At 39.9% G+C, this 27,844-nt stretch overlaps 1 protein-coding gene across 4 annotated transcripts in view; it reads right to left on the reverse strand.

Annotated features, from left to right (window-relative positions):
* The window catches only part of LOC106788304 (MKL/myocardin-like protein 1), a 177,813-nt gene that overhangs the window by 11,464 nt on the left and 138,505 nt on the right, over positions 1-27,844 (reverse strand). Inside the window, exon 1 of one of the 4 annotated variants that reach the window (XM_014751482.1) lies at positions 8,941-10,970. The exons of the other annotated variants lie outside the window; for them this stretch is intronic. Within the exon in view, the coding sequence (XP_014606968.1) occupies positions 8,941-9,031 (91 nt within the window). The 5' untranslated portion in view covers positions 9,032-10,970. Of the gene's footprint in view, positions 1-8,940; positions 10,971-27,844 lie in introns of those variants that run through there. 4 annotated transcript variants of the gene reach the window in all.

Below are 27,844 nucleotides of genomic sequence, written 5' to 3' on the forward strand. Positions count from 1 at the left end.
TTATTCGTTTGAATAATTTCAACGATTTAAGGATGATTATAAATCAAGTTGATTCTTTAAATGCGTTTAATTTCGGAACACCCTGTATAACAGGGGAAGAAAATGGAAATTGGGCAAACGCGAAATAGAAAGGCCACGACGACGTAAGCCGTAAGCATAAGACACATTTACGTCGGTACGAATCGCGGGGGTGATCCAATAATACGCCAGCTTTGGGTATAAATAAAGCTTCTAGGCCCGGAGATTACGAAAAGGAGAGAGATAGAGATGGAAAGATCTCGTCTACTCTCGCATCACTTCTTCTTCTTCTTCTGCTTCTCTGCTTCTTCTTCTTATTCTTATTTTCCTCCCCTTTTCTCCGCCTCATCCTTCATACACTGTCTTGCCCTGTAATTCTTCTCTCTTGTTTTATGGTTCTCGATCTTCCTTCTACTTTGACTCTTTCTAGTCTTTTCCATTTGTCGAGTCAAACCGACTGGACGTGACATTTTTCAAAATAGATATTCCCGGAGAAGAATATTTTCTATATTTTTCCATCATCGTGTGTCATTCTTTCTCTCTTCCCCAGTTACGCCCACGCCATTTATTTTCAACAATTTTTCGTAAACAAGAACGACGACGAGAATCGTACGTTCGTTCTCCTTAACTACCAGCAGATCTAATTTATCGAGCATTGATAGTTGGCAAAAATAAATAACACGACGTTTTTTTTTCCCCGTACTTTTTCCAGAATGGAATACTACTTCCCCGAGGATTGGATCTTCGAATAATAGTCGGACAACGTGCCTCGCATCGCACGCACACACACACACGTTCCTAACTATTTGATTTACGTCTCGCGGCCGCGTTTTATGCGTCAGGGCAAACACGCGAGGGAGAAGAATCTTTTCTTAGACGTCCATTAGCCTTAGACAATATTACGGTAATAATAACAAGGCCAGGAATTATGACAGCAACAAGAACACGTAGTTCTTTGCAAGGTGTATTAGACTCATCATTTTTTAATTCACGATTCTGTTGACTGAGAAAATAACGAAATGAAAGAATAATAAGAGAAATAATATGTGATATAATTATTACCGATTGAGAAACATTTTTATATCAGCCAGATTATTCGGCATCTTTTTTTTCTTTTTTTTCTCCTCTCTCTCTCTCTCTCTCTCTCTCTCTATCTTTCTCTTTTGAACTAATTTATACTAGACGAGAAAGAAAATTGTCGTTTTATCATCGATTTACGGCTTAGCGAAGAGATATATAAAAATAAACAGGAAGACAATTGTCGTAACTTCTTCGACGTTTCGTACGTATAGTGTATGTGTGTGTGTATATATATATATATATATTTGTGAACTCTCTTTGAAAAAGAAAATAATTAAAACGTCACGTTTATCGCGGATGAAAGAGCGATTCGTTTGGAGGGGCGGAGGGGGAGGGGGGGGAGAAAAAAGACGAGTCAAGCCGGTTAGAGCCGAGAGATAATTGTCGGTTCTAAGACAGCAACAACGCTAATTGGAATTCGCGGCCGTTCGCCGCGAATTTACCGTCGCGGTCTGAATTTTTTCACGCGCATTTCCCGCCATTGTCTTTCAAAGAACCCGTACGCGATTGGTCCGAATATAATAGCGTTTATCGAAATGTTTCTAGTCGTAATCATTAGACTTTATAAATTTACACATTGACGATATTTTCATTAATATTCTATTAAAGTATCTATACATTGTTATTTATTCATTTCTTTTTCGATCAAACTTTTTCCCAAATCACAAAATGTTCATTTTTGGGATAAAATATAATATTAAATCAAGATTTGAACAAAAATATTTGATATTAAGAATTATTTTAAACGCTATGTGCAATTCAATAGGACTACATTGCCGACGCGTAAAAATCAAATTGTTGATAACACTTTAAAATTTCTATGAAATATTATATTTCCAAGTTTTCAATAATGTCAGAAAATCTGTGGCACCCCGTTAATAAACATGATTTAATATTAGGAATTAATTTCATTAATGTGAGTATAAACTTTTCATCAAAATGCTGATCAAATAACTAATGCAACTTCCTAATTGTTTTGCCAAAAATATTCAAATTACCTTTTTCGATGGATTATTATATATATATTACGCGCTACGAAAGTTGACGAACACTGTCCTAGATTGTGTATGTGATTTTCATAAGTGTGTTCGCGCGCATGGTGGCAAGTCTCCTTCTGTAGGTATATTAGTACGACGTGAACGTTATAAAGGCGCGTTAGCACGCTCCGCCTACCGGTAACGCCTTCTAATCGATACGAGCATTTGTCTTGTCTAACTCCTTCCCATTTAACAAGAAAAACGATGATAAATACAAACTTGCATAATACATTTTCATCAAATATTGTAGTTAAACCCGAACCGAATAGATCATCTATACGTTCATCCGATTGAGGGGATGAACTTGTCCTAACAATAAATGAAAAACTTTCCGATTTTAACAAGAGTACAAATATACCAACAAGATATCTAAAAATAATCGATGTCGCAATCTTCGTTTACAACTAATTTTATCGGAGAACTTGGAAACGGTTAAAACTTAACAGCGAATACGCGACAGTGTCTCCGACTACAGCCTGACGATCATAAATCCTGTTCCCGAGGATTCTGAGTTATCTCGATTCGTGCCACCCCCTCATCTGTCTCTCCCCGTTCCTTTTTTTCCCATCCGAATTCACCCCTTCCCCCTCCCCTCGTCGCCCCGTCAGCCCAACTCATTCCACACGTCGCTCGATATTTTTCCTTTTATTTTCTTACGGCACTCGCTTCTTTTTCTTCGAACTAACGTAACGTCGTACGTATGTGAGCGCGAGTTTAAAGGGGGGTGGGGCGGGAGAGGGAGAGGGAGGAGGAATCGTCAGTATTTTTAATCTTTTGCTCGACGCGAGGGCAGGACGTTGCCTTTGGGGCGCAACCCGAACCAACGCGTGCATGCATCTCTCTTTTCCACGTCAACCCCCTTCACGGCACCCACCCACCCAACATCTTCTTTCTCTTTTCATTTTCTACCAACTCCTCCTCCTTCCGCGCGTTCTTCTTCTTCTTCTTCGACGATGAAAAAAATGAGGTTAATAACACCAAAATCTATTTATTTAGACGGGATATTAATCACTTGGAGCTTTACGAGCGAACGTATATTACGCAAATCGTGGCGTTATATCAATCGGCGCTGCAACCATGTTGTATTTTTTTTATTGTTTTGGAGAGGGGTTTGGAGGAAGGAGGGTAGAAGTTTTTTGCCAGGATGGGTGGATCCACGAATTATTCAGTTTCTTTTCATTTACTTTTTTCTTTTGTTTCTTCTTAGCATTCGCTTCGATCGAAATTTGTTTCTCCGTTTTTCGCTTTTGACCGAAGTACCGCGAGTAGAGAGGATAATTTTGATGTTTTAATGTCGGATTTAACGTGCGATCGCTAAAAGATCGTTTCTCAGAAACGTGGAGAAATTAGTAGGTGTGTATATATGTGTTTGTGCGTGTGCGTGTGTAAGGGAATGACGAATAAGCTCTTTGACCCTAACATGCTTTAACACTTTATAACGTTTCGTTGGTGAGCTTATTTATCAGACATTCGACGAAAGGAAAAAACGTGTCGCGTATCCTAATTTTTTCTTTCTTTTCTTACTTCACGAGCGACGAAAGGTGAATTTACGAAATTAGAAGGTGGATCAAAAAAAAAATATGAAAATATCTTAAAATTTATATCTTCTTTTTTCGATGGAAGAAGAAGGATAAGAAAAAAGTGAGCAAGTATAAATCACTAAATTCGATTACAATAGAATTCGTATAATCTACGTGTCATCGGTTTGCGCTTGGCCACAACCTGTGTTTTATGGTAATTACTACACGTGTTCGTTCCGGTATATATTGGCATTGTTTCAAAGCTCATTCCTGTATTATCGTCTGTTTCGACTATATAGTCCGATCTGTATACTTGATCGAATCAGTTTTTGTTACTCTTTTATCTTTTTTGTATAATTTTATTTTACACAAGGAATACACCTGCCACCGGTTTGTAACGACGCATCGTCATTTAAGAATGTCGCACGGAGAAAGTTGGCCGTCCAACGACTTTTTGGCATATTAATTAGTTATGGGATGACGCGAGAAAATAAACGAAAGCTTCCCTCCCCTCACACCCTTCGTCTGTTAAAAACGCATATTCTCTTTTACTTTTTGCAAGAAAAAGAGATAAAGAGAAAGAGACAGAGAAAAAGAAAGAAAGAGAGATAGGACTTTTACTTCGATCGTTTTTTTATAACGAGTCGTTTTGATAAATAATTAATCTCATCTCGAAATAGTCGGAAGTAAGAGAGTAGTAAGAGGAATAACATTGAAAATAACTCTAATAAATGTATTTTGGAGACTAAGGTTTCTCGCGTCGTAAGATTCTCGTATACACCTTTCTCATCCTATAGATGTTCTAAAGAGCCGCCATCGAAAGTGGAAAAAAATTCAATTCATAAAAAGACCGTCCCATGTATCATACACACCCACGCGGCTATTTAGTCTCTGTCCTCTATCTTGGTTCCTCGAAGGGAATAGAAAGGGCGCGAGAAACGCAGTAAGATCCCTCCGTTACTCTCCTCCGGTTCTCTCCTCGGGTATCCCTCCAGGTGAAACCGTTTCCTGTGTCGCAAGCCGCGTCTCTCATTCCTGAAGGGTCTTTCCTGCGTCGACCTCTCCAACTATCTCCCTCTCTCTCTCTCTCTCTCTCTCTTTGTTTTTTTCTTTTTCTTTCTCTTTCTCGCTTGGTCGCGTGCGCGCGCGAACGACCTTTTCTTTCTCTCACGGCACAGTAATATATCTGGGCCGCGTGGGCGGGCCACGTGGGTTTGACAGCTTAGCCCACGGAAACTGGTTACACCCACGAACAGGCGCGCACGCGAGCAACAGAGAAAGAGAGAGTATGAGAAAGAAAGAGAGAGAGAGAGAGAGAGAAAGAAAGAGAGAGAGAGAGAGAGAGAAAGAAAGAGAGAGAGAGAGAGAGAGTAAGAAAGAGAGAAAAGTTACATCGAGTTTGATAGAGGCACACGTCAGGTACGCACGGAGAACAACAACACGACCGACGAAGCGTACTTTACCGTGCGCTTGCTTGCTGCTTCCGCCGAGATATAGATTTTTACCATGGACGGAAAAAGTGCGATAAAATGGCGTACGAGAAAAAGTAAAGAAAGAGAGCGCGTGGCCAAGTGTTACAGGCTAGGCTACGTCTAATAAATATCAAATGTACTCATCATCCCATCCTCCTCCTCCTCCTCCTACTCGTTTCTTTTTATTCCTATTACGTTTCTACTTGCACATTTCCTCCTCCTCCTCCTCCTCCTCCTCCTCCTCCTCCCCAATCCCACCCTTCCTCGTATCGAGTGTTCTGGGAGGAGCGTGTGTCGAGTCTCTTTCGCGAACAATTAATTGTTAAACTCCCGGACTCGCCCCTTCAATCCTCACTCCCTTTCCCTTTCCCTTTCCCTTCCTTCTTCTTTTTTCTTTTTTTTTTTTTCACTACTGAAATCGAGGAACGTAGTAGAAGCGACGGAAAGGACGACGGTAGTTCGCGGGTTGCCCTTTCCAAAAATGGAATTGGTTTCGTCGGTCACGATACGATCTCGCTCGGTTTTGTGCGCGCGCGCGCCACTCGAGCAACTCGAGTTGTTCAGAAAAACGCCATAACTTTGTATCGTATATGGAGGCAATGCACAGGTGCATGCCACCGTGTTCTCTGCACGCTCTCCCCCCCACCAACGCTCCCTCCTCGTTCCACGGTCTTACCCGCCCCATTCTACTTCCACCCCTTCTTCTTCGTCCCTTGACTCGATCGAACGTGCGCGTAGAATGTCAATTGTTTCTCTCTCTCTCTCTCTCTTTCTCTTCGTTTGCACTTTGCTTCGTACTTTTGTCCCACTTTTTCTCCATTTTTCCCCCACTCTTTTTCTTCCTCTCTCTCTCTCTCTTTCTCTCTTGTTTTTTCACGATGAAACATGGTTGCGATACTCGAGAGATTTTCTCTCCTCTTCTCTTTCTCTTAGATCACCCTTTTCCTTTCTCTCTCTCTCTTTCTTAAGTTTATCCGTCCTCTTCGCAAGATTGCGTTAGTCCGATCGGCGAGTATCAGAGAGACAAATGTTTCTCTTTCTCTCTCTTCTCTCTCTCTTTCTCGCTCCTTCTATCTTAGCTTCGTTTCTCTCTTCGTTATCTTGCCATCCGTCTTCGTCCTCGCCGATCTCTTGCCAAAGGCGAGTGGTAACGAGTTCGGTAAAAAATAATTAGTATGTCCCGTCCGAGAGTCGGTGCTTCTAGAAATAGACCGGTCCGCATAATCATCCATCGATATCGAGACCGCTTTGGAAACCTGGCGGGCGGCTTTACTTTTCTACGATACTTTATCGGCCGTATTCTTGGGAGGAGGACGAAAGACGGAGTTAAAGGTGTGTGTGTGTGTTTGTGCATGTGGTGTGTGAGGGGGGAGTGGGCAATCGTACAAGAGTTACTCCCCTAACTCCTATCTAAAGAGAGAAGGTGGAGGAGGAGGTAAGTACTATCGCAAACGTGAATTACGATGTGATTTTATGACTCAACGATCCCTGTCTCCTAACTTACTTTTATACTCCTTCCCTTTTCTTCTAACATCTTCTGTCGTAATTTTGTTTAGATAAAACAAATGACAAATGAATAATCAAATTTGTATAATAAGGGAGCATAATCAGGTCAGGTTAGCTGAGATATGATCGTTTAATATTACATACAAGTAAGACGACATACGGTACCTTGGTCAACAACGGTCTCGTCGTAGGTGCGAGACTAACAGGAATCGAAAGACAGACGCGCGTGCGCCAACGAACGGAGTCGCGTGCGAGAGCCAAGCCGGTGTGAGAGAGAGTTGAATTTATGAATGAACGAACGGACGAAGGGCGAGCGTGGGCGAGCCCACGCGCTCTATCATAATCGGTACCTCCGGCCTAGTCATGAACGTTTTACCCGAGACTCCTCGAGAAAGAAAGAAAGTCCTTCTTCTCGAGAACTTGAGAGAATGTAATGCCAAGCTGAGTGAGAATAATAACGACGAGTCAGGACAAGTCGGTATGAAAATTTACACTTGGATTCCCCTATCACGGATCAAAGATTTTCGATTATGAGTATTCTTTGAAATAGACACCATTTGTTGATTTTTTAGTTAGTTTCGGTGAGGAGTAACGCATTTACGTTAAGGATTACGTGATTTTGTCGTTTTGTTCTTTTGTTATTTCAGATTAATGGAAAAACATTTTATTCGATTATATTTAATTTGTGTAAAATAAGCAATATGAATGTATTATATATAGTAATATTTAAGAATTTATAAATGTGAATGAGAAAATTGCTTCCGTACTATGTATACAGTTTTTTCGGTACGTTTAAAAGTTTGTTGATTTCGGAAACACGTTGGGCAATGCGTTAACGATTGCGTTGAAGAATTTCTAGAATGAAAGAAACGTATATATGACCTAGACTTGAAAGTAGAAAATAATGTAAAAATAATTTCGTGAAGTATCAAGTTACGTTGACAAAAGTTGACACACTCGTGTTCGTTTGTCATATTAACGCTCGCACGTTACGAGAATGAATAATCCATGGAGCTCAGAGTGGTGGTGGCCGAAGGTAACCACCTATGCATGTATATAAATACGTAGATATATATGTATATATAAATATATACATCCCACACAAGAATTTCAGGTGTTTCGACTAACGAGCGATTTGCATTGAACAACGAGGACGTTCGACGCGACGTTCGAACGAACGAACCAGTTTTCGAGCCGCCAAAGGAGTCCTTCGCAATGCCGCGTAATGCTTCGGATACTAACATAACGTAAAAAGAAAGAAAAAAAAAAGAGGGAAGATAAAATGGGCGGTGTGGGGTGGGGGTTAAGCAGGGTTTACTCGTTTTGATTCGTTCGATCTTTCAAAAAGTTGTCGGAATGAACGTATGACGTAAGAAAGATTACGAGTTGAATTGTTGTGCTTCGCGATGGTGGTGGTGGTGGTGGTGGTGGTGGAGGCGCGCGCATTATACTTATCTTTTTACATTAATTAATTATTGCATAAAAATGATTGGCTCTTGCACGTACCATGTAAATGATCTCTAACGCGATGTAAATGAGTCGAGCATGAAGCGTGTAATAACACGAAATACATTGTCCTCGTATACGGCGTACGATTCATTATGCATTATGCGGTTGCACCATTAATATAGTATATCGGGATGCTGGAGGCTTCGATTTATCGTATATCACTGGGCCGAATTTTTCTCTCGGTTCTCTCGGTTTATTGCGCGTACATTATAATCGCGTTTATTGGACATTATATCGTCGTATATTACTTGAGCACCGCGCGTGCCATAAAGCGACGACGTTTAAAACAAATCAAAAATAAAAGAGGAGATGATATGCGCGAGAGGGTTGCGGAAGAGTGAGGAAAGAGAATAATAATAATAATAATAATAATAATAATAATAAAAGTCGTTTGCATAATAGCATCGACGTGCTAGCTATTGAGGTATATGAGTAAGCATCGGATACCTCCCGAACTCGTCGAAACTCTTAGCTCGAAAATGCGAGTTGAATTATTATCTATGATATTCATTCGGAAGCTGCATATTAAATCTCAATGACAATGACGCCTGTGCCTTGATTAACGCTTTAGCTCTACGATATAAAATATCGACTTTATCGATTCTCCTCCCTGTTTTTTTTTTTTTTTATAACTAATTAAGTAGCCAAGTGAAATATTGATTACCAACGACGTTGCTGAATTTTTGAATAATATTATAATCCATAAATCGTATTGTTAAGGCAGCGACGGCGCGTTAGCAAAGCGATGCACTTGTATACGTCAGCAGTTGAACGTGCTGAATGAAAATCGTGGATTACCTTTATCACGTTTGATGCGTCTGCAAATGGCGCACATGCGTCGACCGCAGTGCTGCCTCTCAGGCTTCTGCTCGGTGTCCAGGGTGACCATCTTTTTAATAATTTTGATCGTTTATTTATAAACCACGTGGAAAAATAAACGATATCGTCTGGACGATTCGTCAAATTTGTTTTATCTCTCTTTTTTTTTTTTTTATAGTTTTATATCCGTTCCAATTCTGGGAAGGATAATATCTCGATCCGGTAACTTTCTGGTTCTCACTAAAGACAAATTCATTCCGATCGAACTTAATGTATCTTTAAACGTTAACACAGATTCAATAGGATAATCCTCTTGTCTTGACGTTCCTGTTGTTGTTGTCGTCGTCGTCGTCGTCGTTGAGGAACAAGAATCGATCCTTTCTATCCACCTCTGGGGACGAAGATCGACGCTCCTGCGATTAGCGGGTCCTGTAAGTCGACGATTTGTCAGATCGATCTCATCGATCTCTCGAATACGCGATATCGGTCTCGCAATATGCTCGAAATAATCTAAATGGTCATGAATTTGTTTATGAAATACGAAAACGACGATAAATCAAGAAAGATTTTCCTTAGCTCGTTGCTTCATCGTTTCATTCACATGACGCTTCAATTGAATTTATACAAGTCTCTCGTATAAACTTTGAAACAAAGTTCTATCTTGAATGATCGCGTCTGTCATTAAAGTCGATTGTTAAGCCTTTTAAACAATCGTTTCTCGTGTGACGTAACGCTTTCACTCGGCTTCTTGGTAGCCTGCGCAGACTCCGTTTTGAATTTCACACGGGTTTTCTCCTCCGGTTGAATTTAAAACTCTTTATGCACGAGAATTGATTTCACCTTTACTTCGTTAATTGCAACGGGACGCGTCATAAATCACCTTTACGTTTATTCGATTTCGTACGTTTTGACTTCGGCATGGAACGACATGGAACGAACGACACGGCACGGCACGGCAAACCACACAACGTTCGTAGGCGCGCGCGCGTGTTCACTCCCAACACAAAACGATTTCGAAGGAATGGAAATTTTAACGGGTTCCTCTACTCCCCCTTCCTCCCACCCTCACCCACTCACCCCTCTTCCTTTTCCTTTTCTCGTCACTCAACATAAATTTCAATTTTTATTTCGAGAGATCTTATCGAATTCGCGCGTACCCAACTCTCGTTGCTACGAAGACAAGCAAAAATGATTTTTCTACGATTATTTTAAACTGTCCTGTTTCTCCCACCTATTTCTACTTCTGTTCCTACCCTTCTTTTTCTCGCATCCCAAGCACCGGTAAAGCTAATTAAGCTTAATTCGATTTAATTAATCCTCGATTCTTGACCACTTCTCTTCCCCCTTCTCCTTCTCCACTTCTTCCTAACACTCCAAAGCTGATCTTGCTTCACCCTAAGGGCAATTAGCGAAGAAGACAAGACGTGGGTAGTCGATGCTGATAATTCGTCCAAAATGAGACCAAAGACTCGATCTTTCTCTTGTTCGTTTGTCTAACACCGGCAATTCGATCGCTTTCGTTCGCGTGGGCGATGCTTCTTCTTTCCTCGGGCATAAATTATTTCGAATTACTTGCCAAGAGCTTGGAAAGAGCCAATCACGACCAAGAGTAACTTTCGAAAATTGTAAGAGACGAAAAGGTGAAGTAGACAAACAACTGCGGAGGAGAATCGAAGAAAAGATTTAGTAATTCGATCCCGACAAACATTTCCTTTTTATTATTTTTTTTTTTTAAAGCTTCTTCTTTTACTTTTTTATTATCGAGAGTGCATTATTTTGTTCTCGCTTGAGCGGAACGAATCGAATTTACGATTACAACTACTACAACGAAGATGTGTGTGCGCGCGCACGTTTACAGAAAGGACAAAGTAACTCGAGTCGACTGTAAAACCGGTACACAAATTTGCGAAGCTTATTTTGGGTATTCGGGCCGAGTTGTTCCTGCAGAAAGGATTAAATCATTGGATCCCTCGTTTAAAAGAGATACGAATCCGTAAAGTTTATTTTAATACAGCGTGCTCTTATTGTTGATGCAAATTAATGGTACTATGTTAAAACATTGTGAGATACCGGCTCACGGGATATACTGTATGTGCGTGCGTGCGTGCATGCGTGCGCGTGAATGTTGGGACGTGTTTGAAAAGATAGAAAGGTTGAGAAGAGAGTGAGAAAGATTAAAGAGTCGGAGTAGTCAGAATGGAAGAGTCAGAGTGAAAGTTGACAAAACGTATTCTCGAGGGATCCGGTAAACGCCCACGCACGGCCATTTAATTAACACCAAAATTGTCGTACGCAATCTCGATCGTCGGTGATCGTACGTAACGTTGTGCATTAAACTGTAAAACCGCGTACGTCCCGACTCTCGGTTAAATTATCATTTACTATTTAATTACACGCTGCGATCTTAATTGCAATAAGATACGCGTGATTTCGAGCGTAGAAAATATTATCGTTCCTTTCCGCGAGAATACCTATACCTATTTTTCAAAGATTTCCACCGTCTGTTATTCGGTCCAACTACGTTTCGTTTGTCGGCTAACATTTTCGATTCGTTTTTCGCAAAAAATCAAAGTAAAAAAAAGAGTGTAATATAATTAATACCAAAGAAATGAAATAGAATTTCTCAATGAAAAAGATCAAGCCGTGTTTATTATGAATATCGAGTTACGATATATATATATATATATATATATCTCTCTCTCCTTCATTGACTATAATATTCTTCTCAGTGAGAATTCATTTATAGAAATTCTCCCTTTCTACCTTCTCGTATATGTTCCTTTACCATTCCTCCCGCCTATCATCCTAACTCTCAGCGATTACAGTGTAGAGACATTAAGCCACTCTTTATCACGGGCAACGTTGTTATAATTAACTTTTTGGTAAACGTCTCTCGCTTTAATCGAGCACGTACCGTCTAATTATTTTAATTACCGTTATCATCCTTATTACGCGCGGTCGTTCGTTAATGCCACGCTCGTACAAAACGGTTAACCGGATTGTTTCGTCCCCGTCGTTTAATTTACTTATCGCGTTTATCGCAACCAACGAGCGATCGTTTCTCGAGAAGAAGAAGAAGAAGAACGGGGCGGGGCGGGGAGAGGGGCGGGGGGTACGGGAGTACTAAAGGGGAAACAGGAGGTGGTTGAAGAGGAAGCCGAAGAGAAGAAGGTGAGAGAAGAGCAACACGAAAGGGAAGCGTCCGGAACCCGATCGAGCCGATCGAGCATTGATTAATTCGCGGCGCTTTTCTGCCATTTATAACGCCGCGGCTAATTAAGCGTGCCCGGGTTAATCGCGCAATTTGTTACCTTAATGACGTATCAAGTTACGAAATTAACGTCGCAGGCTTCTCTCGATCGCGCTTACCCGGTGTATATCGGAGAGTGAGAGAGAGAGAGATGCCCTCCTCATTTACCCTACCCAGGCCTATTATTTCTCAGTTTTATGTCCTTCCCCGACTTCGCGAAGAAAACGAGCCTTCTTCTTTCGCAAGTCTTCCTTTTTTTTTTCTTTTTATTATATTTCTTCTACCAGAGATTTCTTTTTTATTTTTTGTATATTAATAACTTTTTTTTCGCAACCTTGTTACTCTCCGTTCACGGTTGACAGAGAGAAAAGAGGCACGACTCTTGTGTCTCCGGTTTCGTGATATCTCTTTTTCGGTTTATATTTACGGTTGATATTCTCGTGGAATTTTTGTCGATATGAGAACGAAAGAGTGAGAGAGAGAGAGAGAGAGGTACTCGATAAATGCTATTACTCGTTATTTGACTAAGAAAGCGAAATCGAGTTGTATATTTCAAAGTAATTAACGAAAAAGAATTAAAAAGAAGAAGAAAAAAAGAGGAAAAGAAAAGAAAGAGACGAAAAATAAAAGCATAGAAGTTGCGTAAAAAGGAGGGAGGTAGGGCTGTTGCGTGTCGAGGGCGGCAATAATTAGAGCGGCGGAGTTTTGTAACGATTAAGACGTACTATAATTTACAATGTACCGATCTCGAGAAAAGGGGTCGCCGTAAAAAAGGTCCTCGAAGAGGAGAAAAGGAGAAGCGAGGAATCGTAAAAGCGCGCAGCGCTCGGGGAAAAAAGCGAGGGACCGCTTAATTTTCTCGGTCGAGTAGCAGCAGCAATCAAGCTCGCCCGATCATCCCAATTTCGTTGGCTCGCACGTGTGCACGAGAACGGGAGTGTTGCGCGCGGGCATTCGCACCAACATTCTAAGGAGACGACGATCGCAAAGTCGGGATCTTTAAATTGCCAGAAAAGAGAGAACGAAAATTCGCGACGCTATAGGAAAGAAAGGGTGTTGCGGAAGAAAAAAAAGAAAGAAAGCTTTCTCTCTCTCTTTCTCTTTTTACATATATATATTATTTCTTTTTATATTTCGCTCTCGCAAGAACAACCGTCTGTTTCGATCGGCCCCACCTACTACTAAGGACGACTTCAGGATGACGATAGCAGAGGTAACAGCTAAAGCAGCAACTGCAAGAGAACACTCGTTGCAACCGCCTTCTCGGCGTCAGAGTTTCGGCCTCGACACGCATTTCCAAAGAGTCGTTTCGTCGTCACGGACCCATCAGCCCCCGGACTAACCGATCCTTATCTGATTGCGCCGATCTTTACGATCTTTCCTCGCGAGAGAGTAGTCCTGGGCTTTCTCATCTAAGATGACGGATTAATCGCGATCGAGCGTGCTCGATTCCGACTTATTGTATATATGTATGAGAGAGGAGACTTTTTTGCAAGGAGGACGTGTCCCGAATGGCCAAGAAAAAAGGGGAGCATCCTTCTCTATCACGAGAAGAAGAGAAGAAAATTCCTTTGCCGATTCGAACGAAGAGAAAAGAGGATGAAAGATTATCGTCGTCGTTGTCGTCGTCGTCGTCATCGTCGTCATCGTCATCGTCATCGTCCTTCGTCTTCGTCTCCGTCGTCGTTCGTCGGGCCGTGGCCAATCGACGACGCCTCGGACGCGCCAATAAATCAGAACGAGTATATATAAACGTGGTCCGCTCGAGGAAGGGATCGAGTGACTCGGTGCAAAGAAACCTCGAATCATCGAATCCGCATCGATCGGCCACTACGATCTCCCCCACGGCTACGAATTTCACCGGCACATACACACACACACAAACACCAGATCTCCTCTGCCCAAGCACTAAATTATACGGATGTGTGTATATATACATGCGTATATATATATATATATGTGTGTGTGTATAGTATACACGTATGAAGTCAAAGTCATAATCGTCGTTACATCGTCCGAACGAGTGTTTGCGAAAGCGAGCGGATCGAAGCCGATCGCGATTCAATTAATATCCGCGGGCTGCTCCTCCCTCTTCGCTTGATTTAATTATCAGATTTTGCCGGTACCGATAGGAATCGCTTCATTAAGTCGAGACGACGGTTAGGTACCAAGTGAAACCCGCACCGTCAACGTCGTTATCGCCGAACGAACTCTTATTTCCCTTGGATAATCTTTTTTAATTATATCGTGGGTTAGGGAGGGAGGGGAGAGGGGCGCTCATTTGTTCGTTGTAAAAGAAGCTAACTTCTGGATGCTTGTTGCTACTACTACGATTCTTGTCTTCTTCCATCATCATCCTCTGACCGAGATTTTGATTCGAGTAACGTGGCGCATCGAACGCGACACGGTTGCAACGAGTTTTCGTTACCCATTAACGAGTTTGCGAACCCTTCCTCCAACCTTCTATATAACCCTTTTTTACGACGTCCCATCGTGCGTCAGCAACACGCCCGATCGTTTAACCATCGTTCCCGCGAAAGATTTCGCACCGAATATCCCAACGAAATGAATTTCATTATTGCGTTCAACGTCGACCGTTAAAACATATACGCGAAAAGAAATTCTTTTTTTTTTTGCTAATAATACCGGAACTAATTGATTCGTACAACTATATATATGTATATAAAAAAAAAGTGAGAATCTTTTCGAGAATGAGAAACAGCGAGCACAGGAATATATCGTCTTGATAGATCGCTAAGACGAGAGATCGATCTAGATCGCGCACCATTCAATACGATCCGTAAGATCCAGGTGGAGCGCCGGCCGGTGACGAGGAGCATGTCGTACATACACTTTCATTTAAAACACACTTATCACCATAAAGTCACACAATTACGTAGAGTTTGTTCCATCGACGAATAAACGTCAACTGGGGAGGTGGGTGGTTGGGGTGGTATGATACCACCATCCACGTCAATTTCACTTTACATGACGACGCGTCAAATCCAAAAGTAAAAAGTACAAACGATGGATGGAAAAACAAACAAGAAAATATTGAAAAATATAAATTTCAAAATCGTTGATAGGTAGGTTCATCACACAACACGAAAAAAAACAAAAAAGAAACACCAAAGGTAGTACTAGTTGTTCGCGACAAGTCGATAACGTAATACACAATTGGGCCTTAGAGGATCTATATCGAGAAAAGGGGAAAAGGAAGGAAATTAAGGGAATACGAGAGAGAGATAGAGAGAAAGTATAATAATAATAATAATAATGGGATAGGTGAGGAATATCAAGGCAAGATATATTAAACGCGTAAGAAGAATAAGAATAAGAATAATAAGAGAGCGGGTGCGCGTCGGTGCGCTCTGCGACCGGTCTCTCGGTTCGTCTCTGACTGGCGTAGTGTATAAGCACACTCGCGCGAGTTCTCTCGTGTTCGAGCGGTGCGTGCTGCTGCTCTACGGCCGGAGGCCACGTGACACGGTCCCCTGCAGGAGGTAGGACCGCTTGCGAGCGAACGCGCGCGCGCGCGCGCACGCCACCAAGTAAACTCCTGTGACAGGCAAGCAGGCAGCTCTCTCTCTCTCTCTCTCTCTCTCTCTCTTTCTCTTTCTCTTTCTCTCTTTTTCTTTTCCACTCGCAACAAGCAGCAAACGAGTAAGCAGGCTAGCAAGCGAAAGAGAAAAAGAGAAAAAGAGAAAGAGAGAGAGAGAGAGAGAGAAAGCAAGCAAGCAAGCAAGCAAGCACGAAGCAACAAGTCTTGCGCGTCGGTGTCGCGAGCTCTCGTGTGTGGGCTGCGGCGAGCGCAGGGCCAACAGAGTGCCGTTGCCCGAGAGAGGGGATAGGTCGTAGAGGCGGCCCGACAGGGACCGACCGACCGACCGAGTGGGAGGACTGGCCCTCTCGCTTCGTTCAAACGAGTGGGGAGTGCCGCCTCGCTTCTCGCCAAACTCTCTTTCTCTTATCCTCTCTTTGTTCCACGCTCCTCTTGCACCGGGGGGAGAACACGCACCGTAGCAGGGGTGGAGCGGCCTACGACCCCACCAGGCGCGTGCCCCGAGTCAAACAACCTACCGTCTACCGCCGCGTGCGCATTCGATAACGAGCTCTCTTTCTCTCTCTCTCACTCTCTCTCTCTCTCTCTTTCTCCTTCTTTCTCTCTCCTTTTTTCTTTTTCCCCAATAAAATTATTTCTTCTTTTTTAAGTGGTCCCCGACCGAATAAACGTGCTAAAAGTTATTACTGCATCGCGATCAACGATCACTTTCTTTTGCTTCCTTTGTAATACTTTCGTTCGTATTCCTTACGAATAGATCAAGCGCGAGGAAGAAATATTAAAAACGTCCGGAAAGATCTGTGGAATAAAAAAAAAGGTCGAGTTAAAAGGGCAAGCCGCGAAAGACCTTTAAGTTGTTTGCTTTACTCTACCGTGTGATGTTCGTTAACGAGGGAGAAAGAATGAAAGAGAGAGAGAGAGAGAGAGAGAGAGAGACAGAGAGAGAGAGAAAGAGAGAGAATCTCTCGACGAGAAGCAGATTTTACTGTCGGGAGAATTTTACGAGTTACTCGAGTTCTTTGCAGCACCATCCGCATATTTATAGAACCATAAGAAAAATCTAACACCTATGCTCGAGTTAATGGTGTCTCTTTAGAGGACACTTCCATCCACCGGAAGATATGTTTTTAAAGTTACTTCGTAAGGAAGCTTCTCTCTTATTTTGATTTTCTCTTTATTTCATTTTAAAACGTATGGATCTAAAATTGTTGTCAATTTCATGGTACAATTATTCGGCGCGCGTGGGGTAACGAGTTTTACAGGAGTCAGGAGTACGGCCACGTGACACGAATTCCCAACGTCGAAAAGAGACCCCGAGGAAGTCTCAACTTCCGTGGAACAGCGACGGAATTTTAAACGATCGTCTGTCGTCCCGATGTACGCAGCGGCCAGCGTGAAAATCAAAGCGTCACGTCGATCCAAGAAATGATAGGTCTTTTAATAGAAAACAATAAGTTTTTATAGGGATTTTCTGAGCAAGGATCAACAAATTTCAAGAATATTGTCGTTAAAAGGAATCAATGATAATTCGTAGAAATCGAATGTAAAATCTGTTCAAACGAAAGTACTGACCATTCGTCTGAATGCGATCGAATAGGATCATGGTGGCCGGAAGTGATGATCGCCTACGCTTACGATTTACCTGTGATAAGGTAGTAGGACGAGTGGCACAAGGTAACGATGGTGGGGATTTAACTCTCATCGTTGTTGCTATTCTTGATCGATAGTCGCCCACCGGTATATATTTTGTAAGTCCCAAAGTCGATTTCGGAATTACTTGACTGTTCCTGAAAGTGCGCCCACGCTATAACCCGCGATCCTTCTTCTGGATCTGTAGAACGACGACAGCAAAGACGAAGACGACGACAACGTGTTGCCGAAATAATGTCCGGCATCGCCCACGTATCAAAATGAAAAAACGTAAAGGTGCCTCTGTGTTCACCCAGAAACCTTTACCAGTTATATTCTTCCCTACCTACTTTATCCCTTCCCCATTTCGTTTTTTTTTTCCCCCGAATGACAAATAATCTTCGCCCACGTTTACGCGTGAGTTATTTGACATTGGAAAAACAATCGATTCGTCATCTTCTAATTCGAAGATCTAAGATCGAAATGAAGAAATAAGAAATTTGTTTTATACGAGAGGGAACATTGATAATTTAGGAGAGTAGTTGGTAGTGAGGACGCGCGACGATTGGGTGTGACCGATATGCATTGACTTAACGTAAAAGACGACGACGTATATATGCGCTACATTCGTCGCGGCGGATTAAGAGAACAGGACTTGGCCAGTAGGAAGAAAAGCCGCTTGACAAATCGTTCTACTCGTCTTATCGTTTCTCCTTATCTATCGATCTCACGGTCCCTCTCTCGATCATTGTGGGCGTGATCGACGTACGGAATCGAGGACTAATGTTCCTCGAATATTCTCACTCGCATAACTTTTCATTCTCTTTCTCCTTTGTTTCTTAGAAACCGTCAATCGACTTTGTTATCCTTATTCCTCCTCTTATATTTATTTTCTCTTTATATCCGAGTTATGTACGAGCTAACCAACAAGCCGTTCTATTAATTTTCTAACGCGCTATTAAGCCCGAGATTAGTAATAGGGTACTCAGGTACTCTTACGAGCTCGGCGTAGCTTCTTACCAGGTCGATCGTTACCGCATGCTGGGAATGTTAACGAATGTTTCGCACGCGGTTTTGCCCTGGTACGACGTTCGTTCATTCGCTTGCTTGCTTGCTTGCTCTCTTACTCGTTCAACTCGCGCAATGCAATTCCGTTTGCAGCAGACCAGTCCAGAGGAGTTCGTCGACGCCCTCGTCGAGTCGTCTCCTTGACGACTTTGAGAGAGAGAAAGTATCTCGATTAGCTCGGAGCCTCCTCGATTTCTACCATTCCAATACGATCCATCATTCCCTGTCTAATTAATCTTTGAAAATATTGCTGGTGTACTTAAAAAAGAGAACAGAACAAAAAGAAAAATATATAAGTCAGGATGGAAGAAGATCGATGCACGATCGACGCGAATTTCGAGCACACTTTCTTGATAAAACTCGACGATGGGTTTCGCGGAATGAGAAAATCAAATACCTGCTTCTTTTCCTTTATTTTCTTTTCTTTTCTTTTCTTTTCTTTCGTTAGTACGATAGATAATGGTTGTATGATTGTTTCTATGTTTATATGTATATACGTGTTTAAGTGTGTTTGTCTGTGTTTAGTTGAATGCTTGAAAGACGCACGCTATTAAGTATAATTTATATCGTCAGTTCTCTGTACACACATCGTTGGATAATTTGTTGTTCCCTTTAACACGGCATTACGTGTTATAACGACGATATCTTTGCAATAAGAAGGATTGTTATTAGGGCTCGGTTCTTTGCAATTAATTCCGTTTAAATATCCTATCGCCTTTTACCGAGGATTTAAAAAGAGAGAGAGAGAGAAAGAGTAAGAAAGATATAATAAGAGAAATATTTCTAACAACACCGATTGATCGACGATTTAACGATTTAGCTACCGTAAAAGCTATGAAACTACGTTGCAATTGTCGAAGTTGTCTATCTGTCTTTCTCTTTTTCTCTCTCTCTCTTTCTTTCTCTCGTAATATCAAATATTAATTGATCTATTTATTTATTAATGGAAAGCCACCTTTTGACATTTAAATTAGAAAACGGAAAAAGAAAAAATTCAAAGAAAAATAATTATTGGAACCGCTCAAGGATAGTGCTTCAATGACGATATAAAATGATTAAATATATCAATATATTGTTGATATGAATTAACACAAATATAATCATTTTATTAAAATAATTATACGCAGTTTAATGTTGTTCGGTGTATAGTAAAGCATGGTTTCAAAGATTTATCAATGAAACATTAAGAGAGAAAAAAGATTTGTGATATCTGAACTATTAATAAAACCTTTTAGCTATTTTACTCACAAAATATATATATCACAAATCATTCTCCTCTTGCTCAAAATAGAAATATTTATGTTTTTTAAGAATAACATCATAGTTATGACAAGTAAACAACATTAGTTAACCACGATGTTTGACAGCAAGTCTTAAGAATTTGTGTTGAACTTTTTTAATATCATAAATATGAAAATTTTAATATTGAAACCAAATAATACTAATATAATCACGAATAAGACGAATTATTAGACAATATAGAATTTTTAAAATACGTTAGTGTATTTAAATAGATTGAAAAATTTGTTAAATATGACAACATTAAAGTTTCTCGTCAATTTGTTCGACGATATGGAAATATACGTGGATGATATTATCTTAATTAAACGATTCTCATCTCTATCTCAATTATGAAATAACGAAGGTGAGTAAAGTAAAATGATATTTATTCAAGAAGAGAAAGAGAGATCAAGAGAGAAACTTAAGACTTTTCTCACGCGCCTCGAGCCAAGGGAATTCTCTTGTCGGTACTTGACCGATATAAACCGAGACAGACACGCACGCAAGCAAGCAAGCAAACAAACACGCGCGCACACGCGTGCACGATTTCATTCCATTACGATAAGGACGAAATTTACCGCTCGAGTACTTTATTACAAGGAGCGTTACGTTATTGGGATTAGGCGAGAAGCGGAGACCGAAAGGAATTAACCTCCCAACATTAAAACAATTAGCTAACGATTCAGGACGATTTTCTTAGTTGCATACAAAAAATTGACATTCTGGAATCGAGTAAGAATGTGAGAGGGAATTCCATCGAGCCTAGACAGAAAGGAATGTTTTATATCTCATTCTCTTTCTTCCGCAAGAGGAAGAATCCAAAAAAAGAACAACAAATTATATGTTTTCATTGTAAATATATATCATCTTCCTATCGTTTAAAAAAAATCAATTAACTGAGTAACATCGATAGCGTTACATTTATCAATAACCGGAAGAGATGCAGGAATGTTATTCGAGACCGTTCTCGAATCCGTTCGATAAGAATGAACATATTCGATAAGAATAAAATGATGGGCCCGTTTCTCTTGACGTAAGGTAAGGTGTACGTACGGGTTACGGAATAAGCGCGGCAAAAATTCGTATAGGAACGCTTAAAATTCTTCAATAATAAAAATGTATTTATTGGCAATATATTTCGACGGCAGGCAAGACTCGAGATAAACGCAACCAACGGACGAAGAACAGTACACCTATATACCTTAGGCCAATAAAACCAGTCGTGTAACCGATGTGTCTCCAATAAACCGCATAGGGACTACTTTTATTGGACATAAAACTTTAGCGTGTTACGTGCTTCCCGATATCACGGACACTTTTCCTAAACTTTATCCGATCTGATGGGAGTAAAAAAAAAGAAAAAAAAAGGTAACAACTAACTCGAGTAGAGTAGGTATACATTAGAAAATATACATTTAAAACAAGACTAAAAGCATCGATGAAAACGTTTTAACGCATTTATTATGACCATCATTAGATTAACGATGTCTTTATTTCAGTTAGAATAAAGCGTATATAACCAAAAGGGATTCATGTAATCTCTCTAACTTGAAAATAAATTGAATAATTTAGCATGAAATTATGATTGAGGATTTTTACATCTATGTTCTCTTGGTTAAAGGTATAGAAGAAGGAAAAGGAAGGAAAAGAGAGGGATAAGAGCGTGGATGGCGACCCAGATACGGGCTATGAAAGAATGTTTGGCTTTTACGCCGGTGGCTAAGCTAACAATAGATCCTTCTAATCGTATGTTGCAGTTCGAGCTTTTACGCTTTCGGTACTCGTCCCACACACACGTACATAGAGACATCATCTTTAAATCTTTCTCATTCTCATTCTCTTTCTCTTTCTTTCTCTTTCTTCCTATCTTCGTCGTTGTAGGGCGTCTTGTGGTTCTTCTTAGAGAGACAATTACCTCTAACGTTGGACTCAAACGCGTCCTCCTCGTTCGAATTTATTTGTTCACGAGAGTGAGAACAGCAGCCGATTCGAGGACTGACCTGGCCTGGCAAAGACCAGCTGGTTGTTCGATGACAATGACGACCACGACTACGACGACCAGGACCACGACCACGACGACCACGACCACGAACCGAGATTACTATGGGCGCGTGCACGTTCAACAACGATAAAACGCCATGAAGCTCGACGAGAACGACGAGCTCGTTCCTGGATCTCGTTCGTACTCCAGTAGAATGCAGATCCTGTGCGCACCTTTTCTCGCTTGTTGGAATGTTACGACTCTCTCTCTCTCTCTCTCTCTCTCTCTCTCTCTCTCTCTCTCTCTCTCTCCTATACCCAACTAAATTCTATTCCGTTATCGTTCAACACAACTTACCTTTACCTTTATTTCATATCTTTCTTTTTTCTTTTTTTTTTTTATCTCACGAATACAAAAGACACACATATTATATTCGTATTATTTTTCATTTATAAAATTAGAACATAAAAGATCGTATTCAAATTAGAAAATAGGCTCGAAGAGATTTCATTCGTTATCATCATATAACTTCCTACGCGAGGATTTTAATTGTTTGTTGAACTTATTATTCGATACCGTTGTATGTATCCTGATAGTTTTGTAAGAAAAATTTTAATTAAATTTTTTTATATAAAAACAATAATATATATATATTCATGACATTATCGTAAGTGTTTGAATATGATACTTTTGAAATGATCGAAGAGTAGTTTTATTTTTTATTTATTTATTTATTCACAATCGTAGAGAATTATTCGCGATCTCATCAATTAAAACGAATCAAGTTATTATGATCCATACTATTACTTTTCTTTGATGGTATACATTTAATACATTTAAAAAACAAAACCTACGTTATTATCGTGTCTCACAATCGGTGTGATAATTATTCAAGCACACACAAGAGATCTCTCGAAACTATTCGACGGGCGAGTTTCGTCAGAGCAAGAATGCAAAGACAGGAACGTCGAAAGGAGGTGGAGTAGGACGGGATTGGGGAAGGGGAAGGGGTAGGGGGGCGTTAGGGGATACCAATTAAAATAAGATTATTAAAATGTCAGTCGCGAGACATGCGGATTAGAAGAGGCGAGAATGATAGTCCTCGGGCTCGTCTTGACAACGTGTAATTTTCAGTCGTGAGCTTTCAAACGAATTCGCTACTCGCGTCGTTGTTAACTCGTAATACACCTGGTCGAGTAACCAAAGAGAATAACAGAAAGAGAATAACAGAAAGGGAAAGAGAAAGAGAAAGAGATGCTTGGAAAGTTACGACAAGCGCGTGCGTAAGCAAGAAGCATGATTAAAAAGTTCGTCTAACGGTGAGAACGTTCTCGAACGTATGTTCGACCAACGTCGACAATGATACTGTTCAGGAATAAACAAATTTTTAACTCGCTTATTTACTTATTTTTTTTTTTTCATTAACTTATTAAACACAGTTAAATTGATTGTCATTGTCTTTTCATTTAATGTAAGTCGCGTATACGATTCACGTATAAATAACAAATATATCAAATCGTTTGTAATCGGTTAAAAGTCCCCTAATCATGTTTTCAATTTTCTTTATTTTTTTCTTTTTAATGACAAAATTACTCTTCTAAATTTACTACCCATTACTATATAAAAAGTATCATTAGCAGTGTGTGTAAAAGTATCAACAAAAAGCGTAATTTTATCAAACCTGATTTTTCCCATTACAAAAATTTCTTCGACGAGAAATAACTCAGGTTATAGTATAAATGTTAGTTAGCGACTGTTGGTTGTATATAAAAAAAAAAAAAATAGTGGTCTGAACGAAAAGTTAAAAATAGATCATAAGTGATTCACATGGAACGGTACACAAAATTAAATTTATATATATATATATATATATATATATATATATTAGAGAACAGTTCAAAACGATTCAAACGCGATAGAATTAGCGAGTAGGTAAAACGAAATAAAAAAAAGAAAAAAGAATAAAAGAAAAGAAAAAGAAACCTGAAAAGAACTAAGAGAGAAATAGTAAAATTACAAGAAAAAGAAAGAAGATAAAGATTATTTTCTTCCGTAGAGGCTTTTATATTCTCTCGCGGAACGGATTCCGTTGTACCGAGTGCGTCGACATAAGCGCGATAAATTACGAGGGTGGAAGAAGAAGAAGAAGAAGAAGAAGTAGAAGAAGTCGCAAAGAAGGAGGTAAAGAAAAACGAGGCACGGTGCGACTCGCTTTGCACACAATTTCCACGTGTTCGTAGAAAGCGCAAACAACGTGATAGTGTAAATGTGGTGGTGGTGGTGCAAGCGTTGGTGACGCCGTTGGTACCGGCGGTATCTTTGCGCGAAAATAAAGTGCCGTGTGCGTATTCGCGAGTAGTAGAAGAAGCCGAGTGCAGAACTCGCAACGTGGAGATCGCGAAGGGAGGAGGAGGAGGAGGAGGAAGAGGTGGGAGGAGGCCCAGCGAGAAAGAAGTAAAGGGGAGGGAATGGTAGTGAGGCCCTTATTAACATTTCTCTGGGATTCGAGGCGAGATTAAATTGACAGGGAGGATTTGCGAGTCGTTTGTTACCGGCTACCCCCCTCATTCTCTTTCTCCCTTTTTCGCTCTTCTTATACTCTCCTCTTTCTCATCCTATTTTGTTCTTTCTTTCTTTCTTCTTCTTCTTCTTCTATTTCTTCTCGTTTTCCATGCCTCGCGAGCGGGTCACAAAAGAGAATTCTTCTTCTCGATTCGATCGCTACTCCTCTCTCGAGCTCTCCTTTTCTCAATGCTGTGTTCTGTTTTTCTTATTTTCTTCTCTTTTTTTATCATACGACAATGAGACTCTAATTAATTGATGTTACTCACAAGAGAGAGAGAGAGAGAGAAAGAGGGAAAGAGAAAATCCGTGGACTTTTCGAAAGACTTAATGGAACCGATAAATATTCTCCCCTCTCCTGTATGACCATTTTCTAGATATCATTGATACTTTATCAAAGTTAATGTAAAAAATATTCGAATAGTAATGAAGAAGTAGAGAGTGTCATAATTCATTTAGAGGTAGTTGGATCGCTAACACAATCTCATTAAAAAGTTTATGAGGAATGACGAATTAACGGTGCGCACTCATCGACGAGAAGACAAGTAGAAAACGACGACGACGACGACTTCTCTCGGGACGGTTTGAAAAATCCTAATAAGATAAATAGAAAATATAAAAACGTTCTACGAAACGCAGCTGTCCATTTGTCTGTCCGTTTCTCTTATATATATATATATATCGGTATAACCCCGACTTTTTCATCTTCTTCATTTTGAATTTTTCTTCCTGTTCGTTGGCAGCACGCGTACGTATGCGCACGCGCGTTCACCGTCGTTAATGATCGCCCTCTCATTAGTAGGCGTCAAAGGGACCGACAACGACGTGGCGAGAGCTGAATCGCTTTCTTCACGATTCCCTTTAAACCTCCGATTCTGATTCCCGTTCTCTCTTTTACGAGAGACGAGCAACGAGCAACGTTCCTATACTAAGTTGAAAGAATCGTTTCTTCGAGTTTAATGAAGCGAAAGAGACACTGAAAGAAGGGGGTAGGAAGAGGTAGGGAGGTAGGGGGGAGGGAGAGAGGGAAAGGTTTGGTCGGCTTAAAAAAAGCGACAATAAGAGAATCTCGGTCAACGTCTGCTGTTCCCATAATTCAAAGCGAATCATTTTGAAGTTAACAAACGTCTAAACAAGAAAAAAAATATTGGTAAAATGATGGTATTGTATGTACGATGATTTTGTTCACTCGTCATAGAAAATATTACAATATTCCTATTGATAATATTATTTTGAACGTATTTTAGACGATTGACGAGCAGCATTGTGGATTTAGAAACTTTTCAAATTCCAGATTGGTTAAAGACGCTTTCCTCGCGCCGGAATAATCACTAAAAGAGAGAAATAAAGTTCTCTCGGTCGGATTATGTGGCCTACTGCCGTCACGATCTATTCCGAGAGCTATTCCAAGTCTATGCCGCAGAACCAAAGTCGATGCGTGTTGCCGTCTTATTAATGCATCGCCTTCACCCTCTCCTTCCTCTATCCCTCGTTCCTACATCCATCCTCCTCCTCCTCCACCTCCTCCTCACATCTTCTTCTCTTCACCTCCTACTAAACGCGGTCCTACTATTCCAACTGTGAGTTTTAACGGAGCTAACAGCTGCACCGGAGATGCTGCATCGTAATGAATGCTCGTGGAAATTTGAACCAAGTTTCGTTCAACTATCTTATTCGTTTACGTTTTATGTAAATATATATATGTATAAATATATTATATATTAAATATTATCATACATCAATGGTTTATTTATATTTCAGATATAGCAGAATTTGAGATATTTGTAAAATGATTTGCAAGATTAAAAGATATAAAATTCTGATTGAGTATTTCCTCGTATGAGATAAAAACAGAAAAATAGGAAGAGACATTAAAAACGGTTGCTTGATCGGGATAAAGATTACTCTGAAATCACAGTGTTAATTAAATTCAACGTTTTTCTTTTTTTTTCTTTAGATATTTTAAAAATATTTTGATTAGCAACAAATATAGGAAGGATAGTTGGAGACGCGATTATTCCGTACAAAGTGGAAGAAGAATTTCGTTTGAGCGCGAAAGGGGCTGAGAAAGGGGTTCGGAACTAACGAAGAGATTATTTATCGTGGTGCTCGAGGGTCGACATTAATTCTTCGCCATCTCCGATAACGCTCTGCTACGTGCCGTACGTGCAGCTGGCATTGGAGCAATTGGCGAGTTGCCAATCAGTCTCGACTGTCGATACATTATCGAAGAGAGGACAAACGAACGATCCAAGTACCCATCGAAAATCGCACGCGTGCAATGGAAGTACAAGCGTTCAATACTAAACACGTTCAACTTGAAGACAATCTTGTTTTGTTCGATTATTCTCCTTTCAAAGAGACATAAATATAAGAGAAATTAAAATGCGCATATAAACGCAAAGAAACGTTTCCTCGACACATTCGTTACACACGGTATAACATTTTACACGGCTTTTGTTTCGATCTTATTGCGTTAGAACAAAAATTTATATAACTGATATAAAACACAATAATATTTTTTGTTAAAGATTGTTTTAATAATATATAAAAGGAATATATAGAAAAATCACTCTTTATCGTATTATAATGTATACTATTTAAAATACAATTATTTGAGATTTCCAATCTAATGTGATAGAGTTATTTATTATTAACATTGGTTTTTTTAAATTCTATACAGTCGTAGAATTAGAACATGAAAAGGGATTCAAAATTTCTGGGTTAATACGCGAAGGTTGGTTGAAAAATGTCGAGCTTTATGGTTTTCCGCAACGTGTAAACTTTTCAACCCACCCATGTATATTTTTTTTATAATTTTTTTTTCTTAAATGAAACTATAGTTTATTTTCATATCTGAAACGAACTGTTACATAAGAATGCATGTGAAGTTTCTCCCTTTATTTTCTTGGAAATGATTGAGTATTCTGTCTTACTGCTTGCATAGTGTATGGTCCTGATGGACCTCTACAACTGTGTAGAAATTAAATAAAATCGGTATCCTGTCAACTTGGCTGTCCTCTTGTAAGATAAATATACGAAAATCTGAATTACGTATTTTTGCGTCATCCGGTTTCTAGTAAAAAAAACACGCATTACGCATACATAAGTCATCCGATGCGAATGTGTTAAAAAAAGCTATTTAAACATAAAGTGTAATGTTATTTTTACAAGAATCAACGATTAAAGTGAAATTGTTACATTAACAAGAGAAAAAATCTAACGTGATGGTTTGCGAGTACAAAAAGTGAATTTGAACAAAATGATTTATACGTTCTACCAAATTTCACTTTAAAAAATGTATTGAACTTGTAAAAAATATTAGACACAAAAATAAATAATTTCGAAAAATATTAACGAAGCATATTTGAATTAAATAAAATTGCAACGCGTTTTTTTTTTTTTTTTTGTAAAACCGCGCACGCGTTTTTATATAATTCTCATTTAAAAATGTTTGTGTAAGGAAAAAGAGAAATATGAGGAAAAAAAATAAATAAACGTATTAAACGTAATACGTTTCGTACGTAACGAATAACAATGACGTCCTCGA

This window comes from Polistes canadensis, unplaced genomic scaffold, assembly GCF_001313835.1.
Source record: "Polistes canadensis isolate GaletaPanama2010 unplaced genomic scaffold, ASM131383v1 scaffold_5, whole genome shotgun sequence".
NCBI lineage: Eukaryota > Metazoa > Arthropoda > Insecta > Hymenoptera > Vespidae > Polistes > Polistes canadensis.